Source organism: Hyla sarda, chromosome 2 (assembly GCF_029499605.1).
Source record: "Hyla sarda isolate aHylSar1 chromosome 2, aHylSar1.hap1, whole genome shotgun sequence".
In the NCBI taxonomy this organism is placed as follows: Eukaryota; Metazoa; Chordata; class Amphibia; order Anura; family Hylidae; genus Hyla; species Hyla sarda.
Genome location: NC_079190.1, coordinates 159,223,701 through 159,238,899, shown reverse-complemented (window position 1 = coordinate 159,238,899; position 15,199 = coordinate 159,223,701). Strand labels below are relative to the sequence as shown.

At 39.8% G+C, this 15,199-nt stretch overlaps 1 protein-coding gene across 1 annotated transcript in view; it reads right to left on the bottom strand.

The window, feature by feature from the left end:
- Positions 1-15,199, bottom strand: part of IPO5 (importin 5) — an 84,628-nt gene that overhangs the window by 61,679 nt on the left and 7,750 nt on the right. The window contains exons 2-9 of the mRNA XM_056555608.1: positions 12,316-12,396; positions 9,871-10,063; positions 9,626-9,728; positions 3,755-3,851; positions 1,628-1,732; positions 1,400-1,522; positions 1,202-1,322; positions 1,037-1,124 (exon numbers count right to left, since the gene is read on the bottom strand). Coding sequence (XP_056411583.1) covers positions 1,037-1,124; positions 1,202-1,322; positions 1,400-1,522; positions 1,628-1,732; positions 3,755-3,851; positions 9,626-9,728; positions 9,871-10,063; positions 12,316-12,396 — 911 coding nt within the window. The remainder of the gene's footprint in view (positions 1-1,036; positions 1,125-1,201; positions 1,323-1,399; positions 1,523-1,627; positions 1,733-3,754; positions 3,852-9,625; positions 9,729-9,870; positions 10,064-12,315; positions 12,397-15,199) is intronic.

Here is a 15,199-nt window from a genome sequence, read left to right as displayed (position 1 = left end):
ACCAACACAGCTGGACATTGTGGCAACAGCTATGGAGTGTAAACGGCAGCTGTAACAAGTAAAATGATGTTCACATGTGTTGTTCCCTTGATGGATACCAACAACACTTAAAGGGGTTATCCAGGAAAAAAAAAAAAAATTATATATCAACTGGCTCCAGAAAGGTAAACAGATTTGTAAATTACTTCTATTAAAAAATCTTAATCCTTTCAGTACTTATGAGCTTCTGAAGTTGAGGTTGTTCTTTTCTGTCTAAGTGCTCTCTGATGACACGTCTCGGGAACTGCCCAGTATAGAAGAGGTTTGCTATAGGGATTTGCTTCTAAACTGGGCGGTTCCCGAGACACGCGTCATCAGAGAGCACTTAGACAGAAAAGAACAACCTCAACTTCAGATGCTCATAAGTACTGAAAGGATTAAGATTTTTTTAATAGAAGTAATTTACACATCGGTTTAACTTTCTGGAGCCAGTTGATGTATAAAAAAAAAGAATTTTTCCCCCTGGATATCCCCTTTAAGGAAACTATGAGGAAATGACAGCACTCAGTTTTTTCCTTGAATACCCCTTTAATAGCTCCCACTTAAAAAGGGCTCTAAGGTTTCTGCTGAGGGGGCTTTTGTTTTGAGAGGGGGGAATCTGAGATGGAGGCGCTGAACAATTACTACACTGTAAATTTGGATTTTTTTATTTAAAATTATCCTTTTGTATCCACACCTTTTTTTTTACCATCATTGTTATGGCCATAAAAAAAGTTATTCCTTTTTACTCTGTTTTACTATTTACTTGCCCAATAACATCTCAATATACTTTCCAAATAAAAATTGCTGTGTTTGGGGCTATAAATTGAGAAAAAACTGTGGAAAAACAACAGGAAGGAGTTTGTTCCTGCCACACAATGTTAATGCTGGAGATCACGGAGTCTCTCAGGGATACCATCCCCCACGATCAGATAATTATCCCCTAACTTGTTAAATACAGAGATCTCCTTTAATGGAAATCCAATCTAAGGCTGCCTAATTTTGTATAGAAGTTTACCTGTCAAAATCGTCATCATCCAACTCATCAGCATTTGACCAGTCTTCATCATCTTCCAAGTCTACCATCAATGCCAACATTTGTGGTACTGAGAGACAAAGAATACAACTGTTTATACTCCCAATCCAGCAGATTCTACTCAACCAGTGGAAAATAATTACTTACTAGCTTGGGCGACAATACTTGTATGCTTCCTCAACATAGCTGCTGCTGTCTCAGAAAGTGTCACAATAACTTCAAGGGCCAATTGTCTCTGCATGTTGCCCAGGCTGGCATCTGCACATAACTACAAAGGAAATCTCAAAGTTGGTAAAGGATTGATCAATTCTGTAACAAATAATGTGTTTTGAGGTCCAAACCTACCTTCAAGCTTAACTGTAATGTTGCTTCTAGATGGGGCCTCAAATATTTAGGAACAGTATCTGCTATTTCAACCAGAGACTTCAGGACCGAGTCATCATTCTGATAACAGGATTCATTTACTGACTAAAGTAAATAAGATACAAATACAACTTTTTATTTAAATCAAAATGTATAACATGGATATGAAAAAAATAAATAAAAAGGTGAAGGTCAGGACTGAAGCTTTACCTGTAGGATGCCTGGTAATAAATCAGCAAAGTGCTTCAATAATGGAACGTTGTGTTCATTGGCCAGAACAAATGCACCAGCAGCTCTAGCAGAAAGAGTCCTGATCTACAAATGAGAACGAGCAGCATATTATTGCCCAAAAATACATATCTTCATTGGGAGTCTATTAGCAGAATTGCAAATAAAAAAAAATAAAAAAATAAAGTATTCTAGTAGTCTCCTTATGTAAAGAAGCAAAAAAGGTGTGCTCTGAACGAAACTATTCCACCCATGGAGCATGTAATGTGGTGCTAGTAAAGCCATGTCACCCCACCAGAACTTGTGGTAAAAGACACAACTACCATATAACACAAGGATTCCACTCATGAGTCGGATTAATGTAGCTGTTCAAATTGCATGTCAGGAACTACATATAGAGGCTCTACTTTGTAGAGTAGGGACTCCACCAGAAAGGGGAGGATGCAGGTGCTAGCAGAGCATATGAGGAGCCACATATGGAAGAACATCTCTAATAAAACAATTACTCCACATGTAGCAATGGGGGTATTCAAGCCATGGAGTAACACTCTAGATACTATATAGAGAAGGCCACCTCTGGATAACAACCACTCCGCCCATGAAAGAGAGCAAAACAAATACCACATACATTAGAGGAAAAAAAAATCTCTGTATAGCACAAGTATTTCTTATAACTGACTACACCAATGGAAGGGGGTTATATGGCTCATTGAGAAGCATAACAAGTAATACCGACACTGTCACTGCCCGTGAGCATGCATTTCTGCCAAAATATAAGTACCCCAGTAGGGCTCTAGATAATGAATATTTGTAAAAAAATCTGTGCACCCTGATGTGCTGGTACTTCACGCACAAGGATGTACATTTACGTCCTGTACATGAAGCGAGCGCAGGAGCCATCAGCAGCCAGAGACCCGCCGTAATGACTGCATCTGTGGCCATGCGGCAGCTCTGAATAAAACATTTGTTATCAGCATATGCAACCATGTTTGAAATATAAAAGTATAATGTTTTTTTAATAAGTTTTATTGAAAAGTGAACAAACATCAGCCACATGGCCTCACATGAACAATGTAAACAATGCAGGTAGATAGGCAGCTACTAAGGCATTGAGTGTATGGACATGTATGCAAAATGTAAATGACATAATACAGAAACACGTCAGTAGTCAGTACAGTGAGGACAAACTGAGTAAAACTAGTAACAACCAGTAAAATCACCCCAATATAAAAGTATAATGTTTTTTTAATAAGTTTTATTGAAAAGTGAACAAACATCAGCCACATGGCCTCACATGAACAATGTAAACAATGCAGGTAGATAGGCAGCTACTAAGGCATTGAGTGTATGGACATGTATGCAAAATGTAAATGACATAATACAGAAACACGTCAGTAGTCAGTACAGTGAGGACAAACTGAGTAAAACTAGTAACAACCAGTAAAATCACCCCAATATAAAAGTATAATGTTAATGATCCCATGCAGTGAATGGAACAGAAAAAAAAAAAGTTCAAAAACTACAGATCACGGCGCAAAAAATTTGCCTGTATACAGAAAAATTTGAAAGTTAGTGATGGTCCGAATAGGGCGATTTTAAGCATATATATTTCATTTTTTATTTTTATTTTATTTTTACACAAAATAGGTAAGTGTTAGGGTCCCACCCGAAATGAGGCCACCTCCGCGTGGTTGATGGGGGACACGTTTGATCAAAAAGTGCGCTAAGAGCCTCCATTTTTTGACCAAAAGTGCTGCTGCAATCTTTTTTTTGTATTCTCTGTCTTACTAACTATACATACACAAATATATATATATATATAATTTTTTTTTTTTTAAAGCAGTACAATAAATAAGATACCCACACTGACATGCTTTTTTAGTGTATTGACCCACAGAATAAAAAAAAAAAACTTCATTTTTAGCATAAAATGTACAGAATGAACAAGAGCAAAGAGCTTAATAGTACAAAGGAGCAATAACATTTAAATAACGAGTTTCAAAGCAAAAAGAACAAAAACACCTTGTTATATTATAAACTCTATAGTTAAACTGTATACTTCTATGAACGTGTAACATCTGCATATGGAAGTAAAAGAAGAATATTTACCCCAGGATTATTCTGGTCCTGCATGCACTGCACAAGCATTCTTTTGATCACTTCTAAGTAGTGCTGCTGCTGATTTCCAAAAATACCAGGAAAGTTCCTAAGTAAACATGGCCAAGATTACATAAAATCATAACTATTTGACATGGATACAAATATTTGCTGAACTCTGTAAAATGTATGATCCTTACCTAACCGAAAATATATTACACCAAACTGAATCATAAAATCTAGCTTTATTGAAAATATTTATAAAAACACAAATATTAAAAAATACATAGAACATGGAATGTGGCTGGCAAGATATACATGAGGAAATAAGATTGAGGTGGTCAGTATATTGAATGTCCAATAAATATGCAAGTGAGGTGTAGGTAAGACACACACCAATGTCGACATGTAAAAAAACAAAGGGGGAGGCAAAAACAATGTGCACTAACCCCAGTATCAATCCCAATATGGTAAGAGTAAGTAGCAAAATGCAAAAAATATGTGAATATGGCAAGACCCACAAGCATAAGTAACAGAGATCATTTGGATAAAGCAGTCAGCGAAACACGTGTCAGGGGTCTGTATGGTGGATCCTTACTCTGTTACTTATGCTCTGTTACTTTAACCCTCTAAGGACACCGCCTTTCAGTTTTTGCATTTTCATTTTTTCCTCCTTACCTTTTAAAAAGCATAACCCACCCAAAAATTCACATGATGGCTTATTTTTTGTGCCACCAATTCTACTTTGTAATGACATAAGTCAGTCATTTTAGCCAAAAATATATGGCGCAAAAAGGGAAAAAAAAAATCATTGTGGAATTTTTTTTAAACAGACGCCATTTTGGGTGCCACTTTTTCTAGGCAGTGCATTTTTCGGTAAAAATGAAATTCTGTAGGTCCATATGATTAAAATGATTCCCTACTTATATGGGTTTGATTTTATCTTCTGGAAAAAATCATAACTACTTGCACGAAAATTAATAGGTTTAAAAATGTCCTCTTCTGACCCCTATAACTTTTTTATTCCACATACGGGGATGTATGAGGGCTCATTTTTTTCGCTATCGGTGATGTCCGGTATTAGCCGCGGGTCCTGGCCGTTGATGGCAGCTGGGACCGACCCGATATAATGCACGGGGTCACCGCCCCACGTAATATCACGGGAGGCGGCGCAGGACGTAAATGGGTACCTTTTTCTTTTAAATAAACTGGTGCCAGAAAGTTAAACATATTTGTAAATTACTTCTATTAAAAAATATTAATCCTTCCAGTACTTATTAGCTGCTGAATGCTACAGAGGAAATTCCTTTCTTTTTGGAACACTGATGACATCACAAGCACAGTGCTCTCTGCTGACATCTGTCCATTTTAGCAACCGTGCATAGCAGATGTTTGCTAAGGGCAGCATGGTAGCTCAGTGATTAGCACTGCTGCCTTGCAGGGCTGGGGCCATAGGTTCAAATCCCACTAAGGACAACAATAAATAAAGAGTTATTATAATGACGTCAGCAAAGAGCACTGTGCTCGTGATGTCATCAGAGAGCATTCCAAAAAGAAAAGAATTTCCTCTGTAATATTCAGCAGCTAATAAGTACAGGAAGGATTAAGATTTTTTAATAGAAGTAATATACAAATCTGTTTAACTTTCTGGCACCAGTTAATTTAAAAGAAAAAAGGTTTTCACCGGAGTACCCCTTTAAGGAGTTAAAATGCCTTAAAGTACATTATATTTACCCTTTAAGGACCAGAGCATTTTTTGCACATCTGACCACTGTCACTTTAAGCATTTCTGGCAGCTTCCCAGTCTGACTGGGAGCACATGATAAGTGAGCTTTTACACCTTGTTCACACTGGTGTAGTGCTGTGCGACGTCCATTGCTACCGTGGCGCCGTGTCTGTGGGGAGGCGTGGCCCTGAGACTGGTTTGCGTTGCATTGGGGCTGCTCTGCCAGTGGGTTGATCCCCCTGTGGGCACTGGTGTTGCAGCAGTGGTGGTCGCCGGCCAGTGCTACGCCATTTTATGCTAGGGACATTAGGGACCCACTCTGACTAGGTGGCCTTGACGTAGCGAGTGGGACGACTGTTACTTTAAGCATTAATAACTCTGGGATGCTTTTACTTTTCATTCTGATTCAGAGATTGTTTTTTCGCGACATATTCTACGCTATGCTAGTGGTAAATTTTGTCGATACTTGCATCATTTCTTGGTGAAAATTTCCAATTTTTTTATTTTTCTACTTTGAAACTCTGCTTATTATTGTTTCACATATACAATATGTCTACTTTATGTTTTTACTTTTGGAAGACATCAGAGGGCTTCAAAGTTCCGCAGCAATTTTCCAATTCTTCACAAAATGTTCAAAATCAGAATTTCAGGGACCAGTTCAGTTTTGAAGTGGATTTGAAGGGCCTTTTTATTAGAAATACCCCATAAATAACCCCATTATAAAAAAAACTGCACCCCTCAAAGTACTCAAAATGGCATTCAGAAAGTGTGCTAACCCTTTGTGTTTCACAGGAATAGCAGCAAAGTGAAGGCAAAAATTCAAAACCTTCATTTTTTACACTCTTCTGTTCTTGTAGACCCAGTTTTGAATATTTACAAGGGGTAAAAGGAGAGAAATCATCCTATAATTTGTAACCCAATTTCTCTCAAGTAAGGAAATACCTAATAGGTGTATTTAAATTGTTCTGTGGGTGCACTACAAGGCTCAGAAGGGAAGGAGCGACAATGGGATTTTGGAGAGTGGAGTTTTTCTGAAATTTTTGGGGGGCATGTCACATTTAGGTAGTCACCATGGTGCCAGAACAAAAAAGAAAAAATACCCACATGGCATACTATTTTGGAAACTACACCCCTCAAGGAACGTAACAAGGGGTACAGTGAGCCTTAACACCCCACAGGCATTGCATGCGCACTACAATGCTCAGAAGAGAAGGAATTACATTTGGAAAGCAAGTTTTGCCGAAATGGTTTTTGGGGGGCATGTCACATTTAGGAAGCCCCTGTGGTGCCAGAACAGCAAAAAAAAAGCCCCACATGATACACTATTTTGGAAACCACACCCCTCAAGGAACGTACCAACAGGTGTTTGACAAATGTCTGCTAAAGCTGGAGGTGAAAATGAAAAATTAGATTTTCTCACTAAAATGCTGGTGTTACCAAAAATTTTTCATTTTCACAAGGAAAATAGGAGATAAAGCCTTCCAAAATTTTTAACCCAATTTCTTTTGAGTATGGAAATACCCCATGTGTGGATGTAAAGTGCTCTGCAGTCGAACTACAATGCTCAGAAGAGAAGAGGCGCCATTGGGCTTTTGGAAAGAGAATTAGTTTGGAATGGAAGTTGGGGATGATCAGCGTTTACAAAGCCCCCATGGTGCCAGAACAGTGCCCCTCCCCCCCATATGTGACCCCATTTTGGAAACTGCGCCCCTTATTACATTCTGTGATGGGTGTAGTCAGCATTTACACCCCACTGGTGTTTGACAGATCTTTGGAAAAGTGGGCTGTGCAAATGAAAAATGTATTGTTTCATTTATCACTGTTAAAAATCTGTCAGACATCTTTGGGGCGTAAATGCTCACTGTACCCCTTATGTTCCGTGAGGGGTGTAGTTTCCAAAATGAAGCCACATGTGGGGGGGGGGGGGGGGGGAGGGGCACTGTTCTGGCACCATGGGGGTTTTGTAAACGCACACTGCCTTCAATTCCCAATGGCACTCCTCTTCTGAGCATTGTAGTGCACCCGCAGAGCACTTGACGCCCACATTTGGGGTATTTATATACTCAGGAGAAATGGTATTACAAATTTTGGGGGATTTTTTTTCCTATTACCCCTCTTGTGAAAATGAAAAATTTGGGATACCACCAGCATTTTAGAGATATAAGATAAAAAGTTTTCATTTTCACATCCAACTTTAACGAAAATTCTTCAAACACCTGTGGTGTGTTAAGGCTCACTATACCCCTTGCTACGTTCCATGAGGGGGTGCAGTTTCCAAAATGGGGTCACGTGTGAGTTTTTCCCTTTTTTAGCATTTGTCAGAACCGCTGAAACGATCAGCCGCCCCTGTGCAAATCACCTCAAATGTACATGGTGCTCTCACTCCTGAGCCTTGTGCGCACGCAGAGCATTTTACATCCACATATGGGGTATTTCCGTACACTTTTTTTTCCTTTTACCTCTTGTGCAAATTTAAAGTATGGGGCAACACCAGCATGTTCGTGTTAAAAAGTTTTTTTCTTACAACAACATGCTGGAGTAGATTCCAACTTTCTTTACCTTTTCATAAGTGGTAAAAGGAGAAAAAGCTCCCCAAAATTAGGCAATTTCTCCCGAGTACAGAGATACCCCATATGTGACCCTAAACTGTTGCCTTGAAATATGACAGGGCTCCGAAATGAGAGCGCCATGCGCATTTGAGGCCTAAATTAGGGATTTGCATGGAACGGACCCGGATGCAAGAATTAGACTTGCCTCCGATACCAAAATTATCCTACGGCAGTGTTTCCCTAACAGGGTGCCTCCAGCTGTTTCAAAACTTCCAGCATGCCTGGACAGTCTATGACCGTTCGGCAATATTGGGAGTTGTTTTGAAACAGCTGGAGCCTCCATTTGGAAACACTGACATGAAACATTTTGTCTTTTTTGCAAATCTCCAGCTGTTGCAAAACGTCAACTCCCAGCATGTACGGTCTATCAGTGCATACTGGGAGTTGTAGTTTGCAAAAGCTGGAGGAGACAGTGGTTCCGAGACAGTGAGTTACGTAACAAACTCAGTGTTTTGCAACCAGTGTGCCTCCAACTGTTGCAAAACTACAACTTCCAGCATGCCCTTTGGCTGTCCGTGCATGCTGGGGGTTGTAGTTATGCAACAGCTGGAGGCACACTGGTTGCAAAACACTGAGTTTGTTACATAACTCAGTGTTACCCAACCACTGTGCCTCCAGCTGTGGCAAAACTACAACTCCCAGCATACACTGACATAAAAAGGGCATTTTGGTAGTTGCAACTATGCAAAAACTGGAGGAGAACAGTTTTGAGACCACTGTGTAGTGGTGTCCAAACCGTCGCCCTGTAGATGTTGCCAAACTTCAAATCCAAGCATGCCCAGACTGCCCGGGCATGCTGGGAGTTGTAGTTTGGCAACATCTGAAGGGCCAGATGTTGTCTTACTACAACACTCAGCATGCCTGGACAGTCTCAGCATGCTCTGAGTTGAAGTATTTGGAACGTCTGGAGGGCTACAGTTTGGATAGCACTGTATAGTGGTCTCCACACTGTGTCCTTCCAGATGTTGCAAACCTATAACTCCCATCATGCCGAGACTGTCCAGGCATGCTGGGAGTTTTAGTTCTGCAACATGTGAAGGGCCAGATGTTACAGAACTACAACTCCCAGCATGCCTGGACTGTCTGGGCATGCTGAGTGTTGTAGTTTTGCAACATCTGGAAGGGCAAAGATTGAAGAGCACTGAACAGTGGTGTCCAAACTGTGGCCCTCCAGATGTTGCAAAGCTACAACTCCCAGCATGACCAGACAGCCAAAGGAGTAGTAGTTTTGAAACTCCTAGAAGCAGCAGTGAAGATCACTTTACAGCGATCTCCACTGCTGCCTATGATGTCGCTGCATCCACTTGCCTGCGCCTCCTTTCTGCTGCCAGTCCCCAGGTGTTCTCCAGGTACCAACCGCCGCCGAGAGACCCGATCAGCCCGGAATTGCCGCAAATCGCTGATCTGAATTGATGCAGTGGGGGTGGGGATTTGCACGGGGGGGCCTTCTGAACATGGGACCGGAATTCCCAGGAGTTAAGCTAACCTTATGTAAAATACTTCCAAAAAGAACAATGCTATGTAATTATGAGCAACAGTATACTATACCAGAAAATATGCAGGGCGGATTCACGAAGTCCTACATCCTGAGAGTTCACAGAGTCAAATAAGAACTTTAATGCTTCAGGCCATTGATTATTGCCATCATCATCTGATAAAACATTGATAAAACAAAAAATATATATATATGTTTAGATTTAAGTGGGTAGCCACTAAAATGTTTTAAGAAAAATATTAAATACAAAATTTATTTATGTTTAGCCCCCGCCACTTAATATTCTTCAAATCCTTACCAATTAAATTTCTAGCCAGCTCTGCAACTATATCGCAGATCTTTTTTCTCATTCTGGACTGAGATTCCAACTGAATGACAAGTAGAAGTTCACTTTTGATAGCATTCTGCACATCGGCTGGAAGGGATGGATAAACTTCTTCAAAGGATGACGACAAGAGGCGGCGTAGTAGTACAGCTGCCATCTGCCTGGCCTGAAATACAAAGCCCAATATTATCTTGGGAAGAGCCTTCAAAACACAACTGACAATGACATAACGGACACTGGCAGTAACAGTATAATGGCACAAATGTATCAACTATGCTATACTGTACAAGTAAAAAAAAAAATTCTGTGGGTTACCTGCACAAATATGCCCGTTCAACACGGCAGATTGTCTTTGAAGACAAGAAGGGAATATTATTAAAACCTGTGCAGGGGAAAGTTGGCCAGTTGCCCATAGCTCTTGAAAAATAAGACAAGCCCATCGGTTGCTATGGTCAACTTCTACAATTTCACTCTCCACAGTTTTTGATAAATCTCACACAGAGCCTGATCTCCCGGAAATATGATAGAGACATATTTATGTTGTAGAAGTGAATTGTATTACTATAAATCTCTGCCTAGTCTGACCTTAAAAGTATTGGGGGGGGGGGGGGCTTCTCAGTGACACTCATCTCTGTATGACAGTGTTTCCCAACCAAGGTGCTTCCAGCTGTTGCTAAACTACAACTCCCAGTATGCCTGGACAGTCGAAGCCACTAGACCCCTAAGCATATAAAAAGCAGGGGCTTCAATCAATAAATTACAAGTTATACTAAAACTTCCCCACTAGACCATATCAATCTGTTTAGCTAGTTTGCATTATAATGTCATGGCGGTAGACAAAAACAAAAAATAAAAAAACGCATGTTCATGGCGACAGGCTGCCTTTAAATTTATTCTTCTTTACAACTTTCAGTTCACAAAACTGCAAACCATTACATAGCCTGTTAGATGCAGACACAATGGTATGCACAGACATTTAAGTAGGGATTCACAGCAGATCTGTGCAAGTAAAATTAAGAGCCGATTACAATAATAAGCATATTGGTAAGATTTGTAAAATGCTGTGCAATTTTACTACACTGTAGTTGGATGGACAACATATCAATTTCTTTTGGGCATTTTTATTATGTTATGGTACTTCGCAAACTTAAAACAACATATGGATTGTGATTTGGATTTTACTTAAGGATTCACAAAGCATTTGTGGCAAAAGACCACAACGTGTGCAAATATTTAGAAATCACAATACCTAAAAAGAGTGAAATTTTTACAGAAACTCTAGGGGAGATTTATCAAGAAGTGGAGTAAAAGTGGAGTAGCAGCCCATATATCAGATTGCTTGGACCTGATGATTAGGGATGACTTCCTGCAACATCAGGTACATGCACCTGATGAGAATAAACTGTCACAGAGCCGCCGGGCGCTGAGAGTTTGAGCCTCCCTGAAGCTGACCAGGGACCAATCGCAGTGGTTCCCTGCCGGCGATTGCTCCTATTGGTCTGTCAGTACAGACTGACCTGACCAATAGCAGGGATCTGGCGGGAGTCTCCTCCTCCCCCGTCGCTTCACACAGTGACGCGATCAGTGGTGAGGGAGGCTTCCCCGAGCTCTCAGGATCGGAACTGCACTCTGAGTTAACCATGTATTAGGGCAACAGAGAGAGGGAGCTCCCTCTGTCACTGATAGTCGCTCTGCAAAGTGAAAGCAGAGCGCCGAACAGTGGCCTCTGTTGTCATGGCGATCAGTCTTTACTGACAGGCATAGATCAGTCACTACCTTAGGTACTCACAGACATAGGCAGAATAGATTAGATGGGAAGATGTGAAATGGGCACTGGGCATAAAATGGGTGGATAGTTGTAAATTATGCAGTGGTCACTAATTTATCACGTGAATTTTTTGTGATAACTTCTAAATCTGGCATGTGAGACTTATCACAGGGCAACCCTGCCCTATATAACTATGCGACAATTGTATTAAGGTCTGTGCAAGATTTAATACAGTTGTCGCATGGCCAGCATTACTCTGCGACATTTAAACAGAGCACTTTTGTAATCATTCATCAAAGTCTGTGTGCCAATTGATAAATCTGACGCATGCCCGCCACTTTCAGCGCAATTTTTTTTTGCTCTAAAGTCAGTGAGAAGAAAGTACAGATTTGATAAATGCCCCTCCAAATTTCTGGCGTGTAGATGTGCTTTGATAATCACATCTACTTTGCTGTTTCTGTTATTTGCTGTAGCTTTTTACATGACATTCTCTGTGGAAAATCTTCTGCAATTTCTGTTTGCCCAGTGATACCGCTGATAAAATACAGACGTCCATTTATGACAATCTAAAGACAACAATATAAACAAATTACCTCCAGCTATAGTGCACCCTATTATGAGAACATATAGATGAGAGAAATGAAGCTTACCTCCTCAGCAGCCACAGCATTTCGAACAGCTTGCAAAAGAAAAGTGATCTTTGATGGCCCAGGGATGCTGTCATAGGTTTCCTACAAATTAAAAAAATTAAAATTGTGATATATATTTATACAGGTGTTTCATAAACATTAAGCAAGTTTACTTTGTCCTCCTTCAGGGTACTTATGTAAATTAAAATTGGATAAGAGCAAAAAGTAGAGGTACTCTGAATTATACTAAGATCTACTGGAACAGGGCACTAGCAAACAAAATATATATAATGCTGAACAAGAAAGCATCTGAAATTCTTGTTAATGAATAGATCACATAGGGGATAATTTTCAAAAAACAATCTGAGTCTGGGGCTCATTCAGATGTCGGTATCTCAGTAACATTATTTGCAGTGCAGCACTTGCTCTTCCACTGACTTACATGAAGCCTCTTGATCTCCATCTACAGTAGAGTTCATAAGGTGATTTTATTCAGCAGATTACACATAAGTTTGGGGGGAAAGCAACAGTGTGACAAGCATCACCAGATACCGTATATTATTCCCCTATCTAGCACCAGACAAAACATGAGCAGCAAAAAAGACTGTACAGCTAAGGCACCATGAGCATGTCTTAAATGGGCACTGTCATTTGCTAAAACTTTTTTTTAATATAGATTATAACATATGTATATTTGTAATATACATTTTTTTTATTTATATTTAATACTGTCTTGTTCATGCAGTTATTGCCTGTATGTGCAGAGAAAAAAAATACTTATAAAATTACTTCTATTAAAAAATCTTTACCCTTCTAGTACTTTTTAGCAGCTGTATGCTACAGAGAAAATTCTTTACTTTTTGAATTTCTTTTTTTTGTCTTGTCCACAGTGCTCTCTGCCGACACCTGATGCCCGTATGAGGAACTGTCCAGAGCAGGAGAAAATCCCCATAGCAAACCTATGCAGCTCTGGACAGTTCCTGATACAGGCATCAGGTGTCAGCAGAGAGCACTGTGGACAATACAAAAAAAAATTCAAAAAGAAAAGATTTTTCTCTGTAGCATACAGCTGTTTAAAAGTACTGGAAGGGTAAAGATTTTTTTTAATAGAAGTAATGTACAAATCAGTAACTTTCTGGCACCAGGCGATTTAAAAAAAAATAAATGTTTTCCACCGGAGTACCCCTTCAAGACAACCACTGGCTTCATGTTCTGTCAGGTGTTTCCCATTTGGGACCCCTTTGATGTTCTTCTCTTGCTTTAGTGGACTTTGCTCAGCCATGCAATACATTGTTGGCAACAATGCTACTTTCTTTTTGTGGAATGAGGGCCTGACTTGTCTTTCCCCGTGGTAACAGCTGTTTGCTGCTGTGCAGAACACTGCGAAAGACTTGCAGACCCTTCACCAAGGCTCAAGGGGAGCCCAGCAGATTATGTTACAAGTCATAAAGCATGTTGCCAGAAAATAAGACACAATGAAGTGAAAAGCCTGTGGTATTACAAGTCATGTGATGCACAGACAGTACAGAATGAACACATCAATGGTCAGATGTATCAATCTCCTCTGAACCCAAAATCAGTTTTTCCCCTCAACCAACTAGAGTTCAGCTTTCATCTTAAAGGGGTAATCCAGCAAATTTAGTGAATATATTCATATTTTGTCCCCTTATGGCCAGCCCAACTATATACACTAATTACCTGTACTGAGATTATGTAACACTAGGTTTCAGCATTTAGTTTACATGAAAATCTGAAGCAGGGAATCCTGTGCATCAAATCTGCACAGAAAACTGTACATGTGAATACACCATAAAAGGGTTCGTTTACATTGGCTTATTTCTTTTGAAACTCGAAGCGTACTTCCTACTGCGAGTTTAATAGGGGCAGAGTCTCCACTGGCTATCTGCAACAAATTTTTTGCAGTGGAATCTCCGCTGCCGAAAATCTGCTGCGGATAGCCCATGGAGACCCCACCCTTTTTCAAATTCACAGCAGGAAATTTGCTGCGACTTTGAAAAGAAATACGCCCGTGTGAACGTACCCTAAGGAGGCGGGTAGGAATCCTCTTTTTCAATAACCTGTGCATACATGATGAACAGGATTTAAAGCTGTGTTCAGTTATTTATTTTACATTGAACTTTGCAGAATAAAATCCTGCCCATCAAATATGCCCAGGATACTGTACATATGAATAAACCTTTCAATAGACACCCTAGGAGGAAGAAGGAGTAGAGAGAAATTAGAAGCATTGAGCAATGGAGAGCAGTGCCTAAAACAAGTCAGGTGGACTTAGCAAGTACATTCCACACTATCTGGAGTATTTTTTTTTTTTTTTTTTAGGTCCCCCGATAACTAACATCCTGTAAAACTAAAGCTGAGCTGTAATTGGTTGCTATGGGAAGACAACAGTTTGGGTTCCAGGCAGATTGATAAGTTTAGGAAATTGTTAAGATTGAACGTCTGTTAATAAATTACTTAACTAATGTGCTCAGAATGGGCAAGATAATAGAAAAAATTCTTAAGGGGACGTTCACACATACGGGATCTGATGCATAATTTGTTTGATTTTGCTACCTATTGAAGTAATGGGTAGCAAAACCAGCTTCAAAAATATGCTGCAAATTCTGCATGTGTAAATGTACCCTAAAAAAAAATATACATATTTTTCAAATTTTCCAGGTCAGTATTTCACTGCAAACAAATTGGCTGCTTCCAAGTTCAATATAACTTGTAGCATTAACAAATCCAAGAAAGATTTGTTTACGTCATGCTTGCCATATAATGGGACAATAGCAAATCAATTTGTTATCCAAAATGAAAATGCCAGATTCACAAGCATGTGACTCTTCCCACTTCCTTATACTGACAGGGCTAGGTTCAGCAGTGACAACAGCAGCTGAGAACA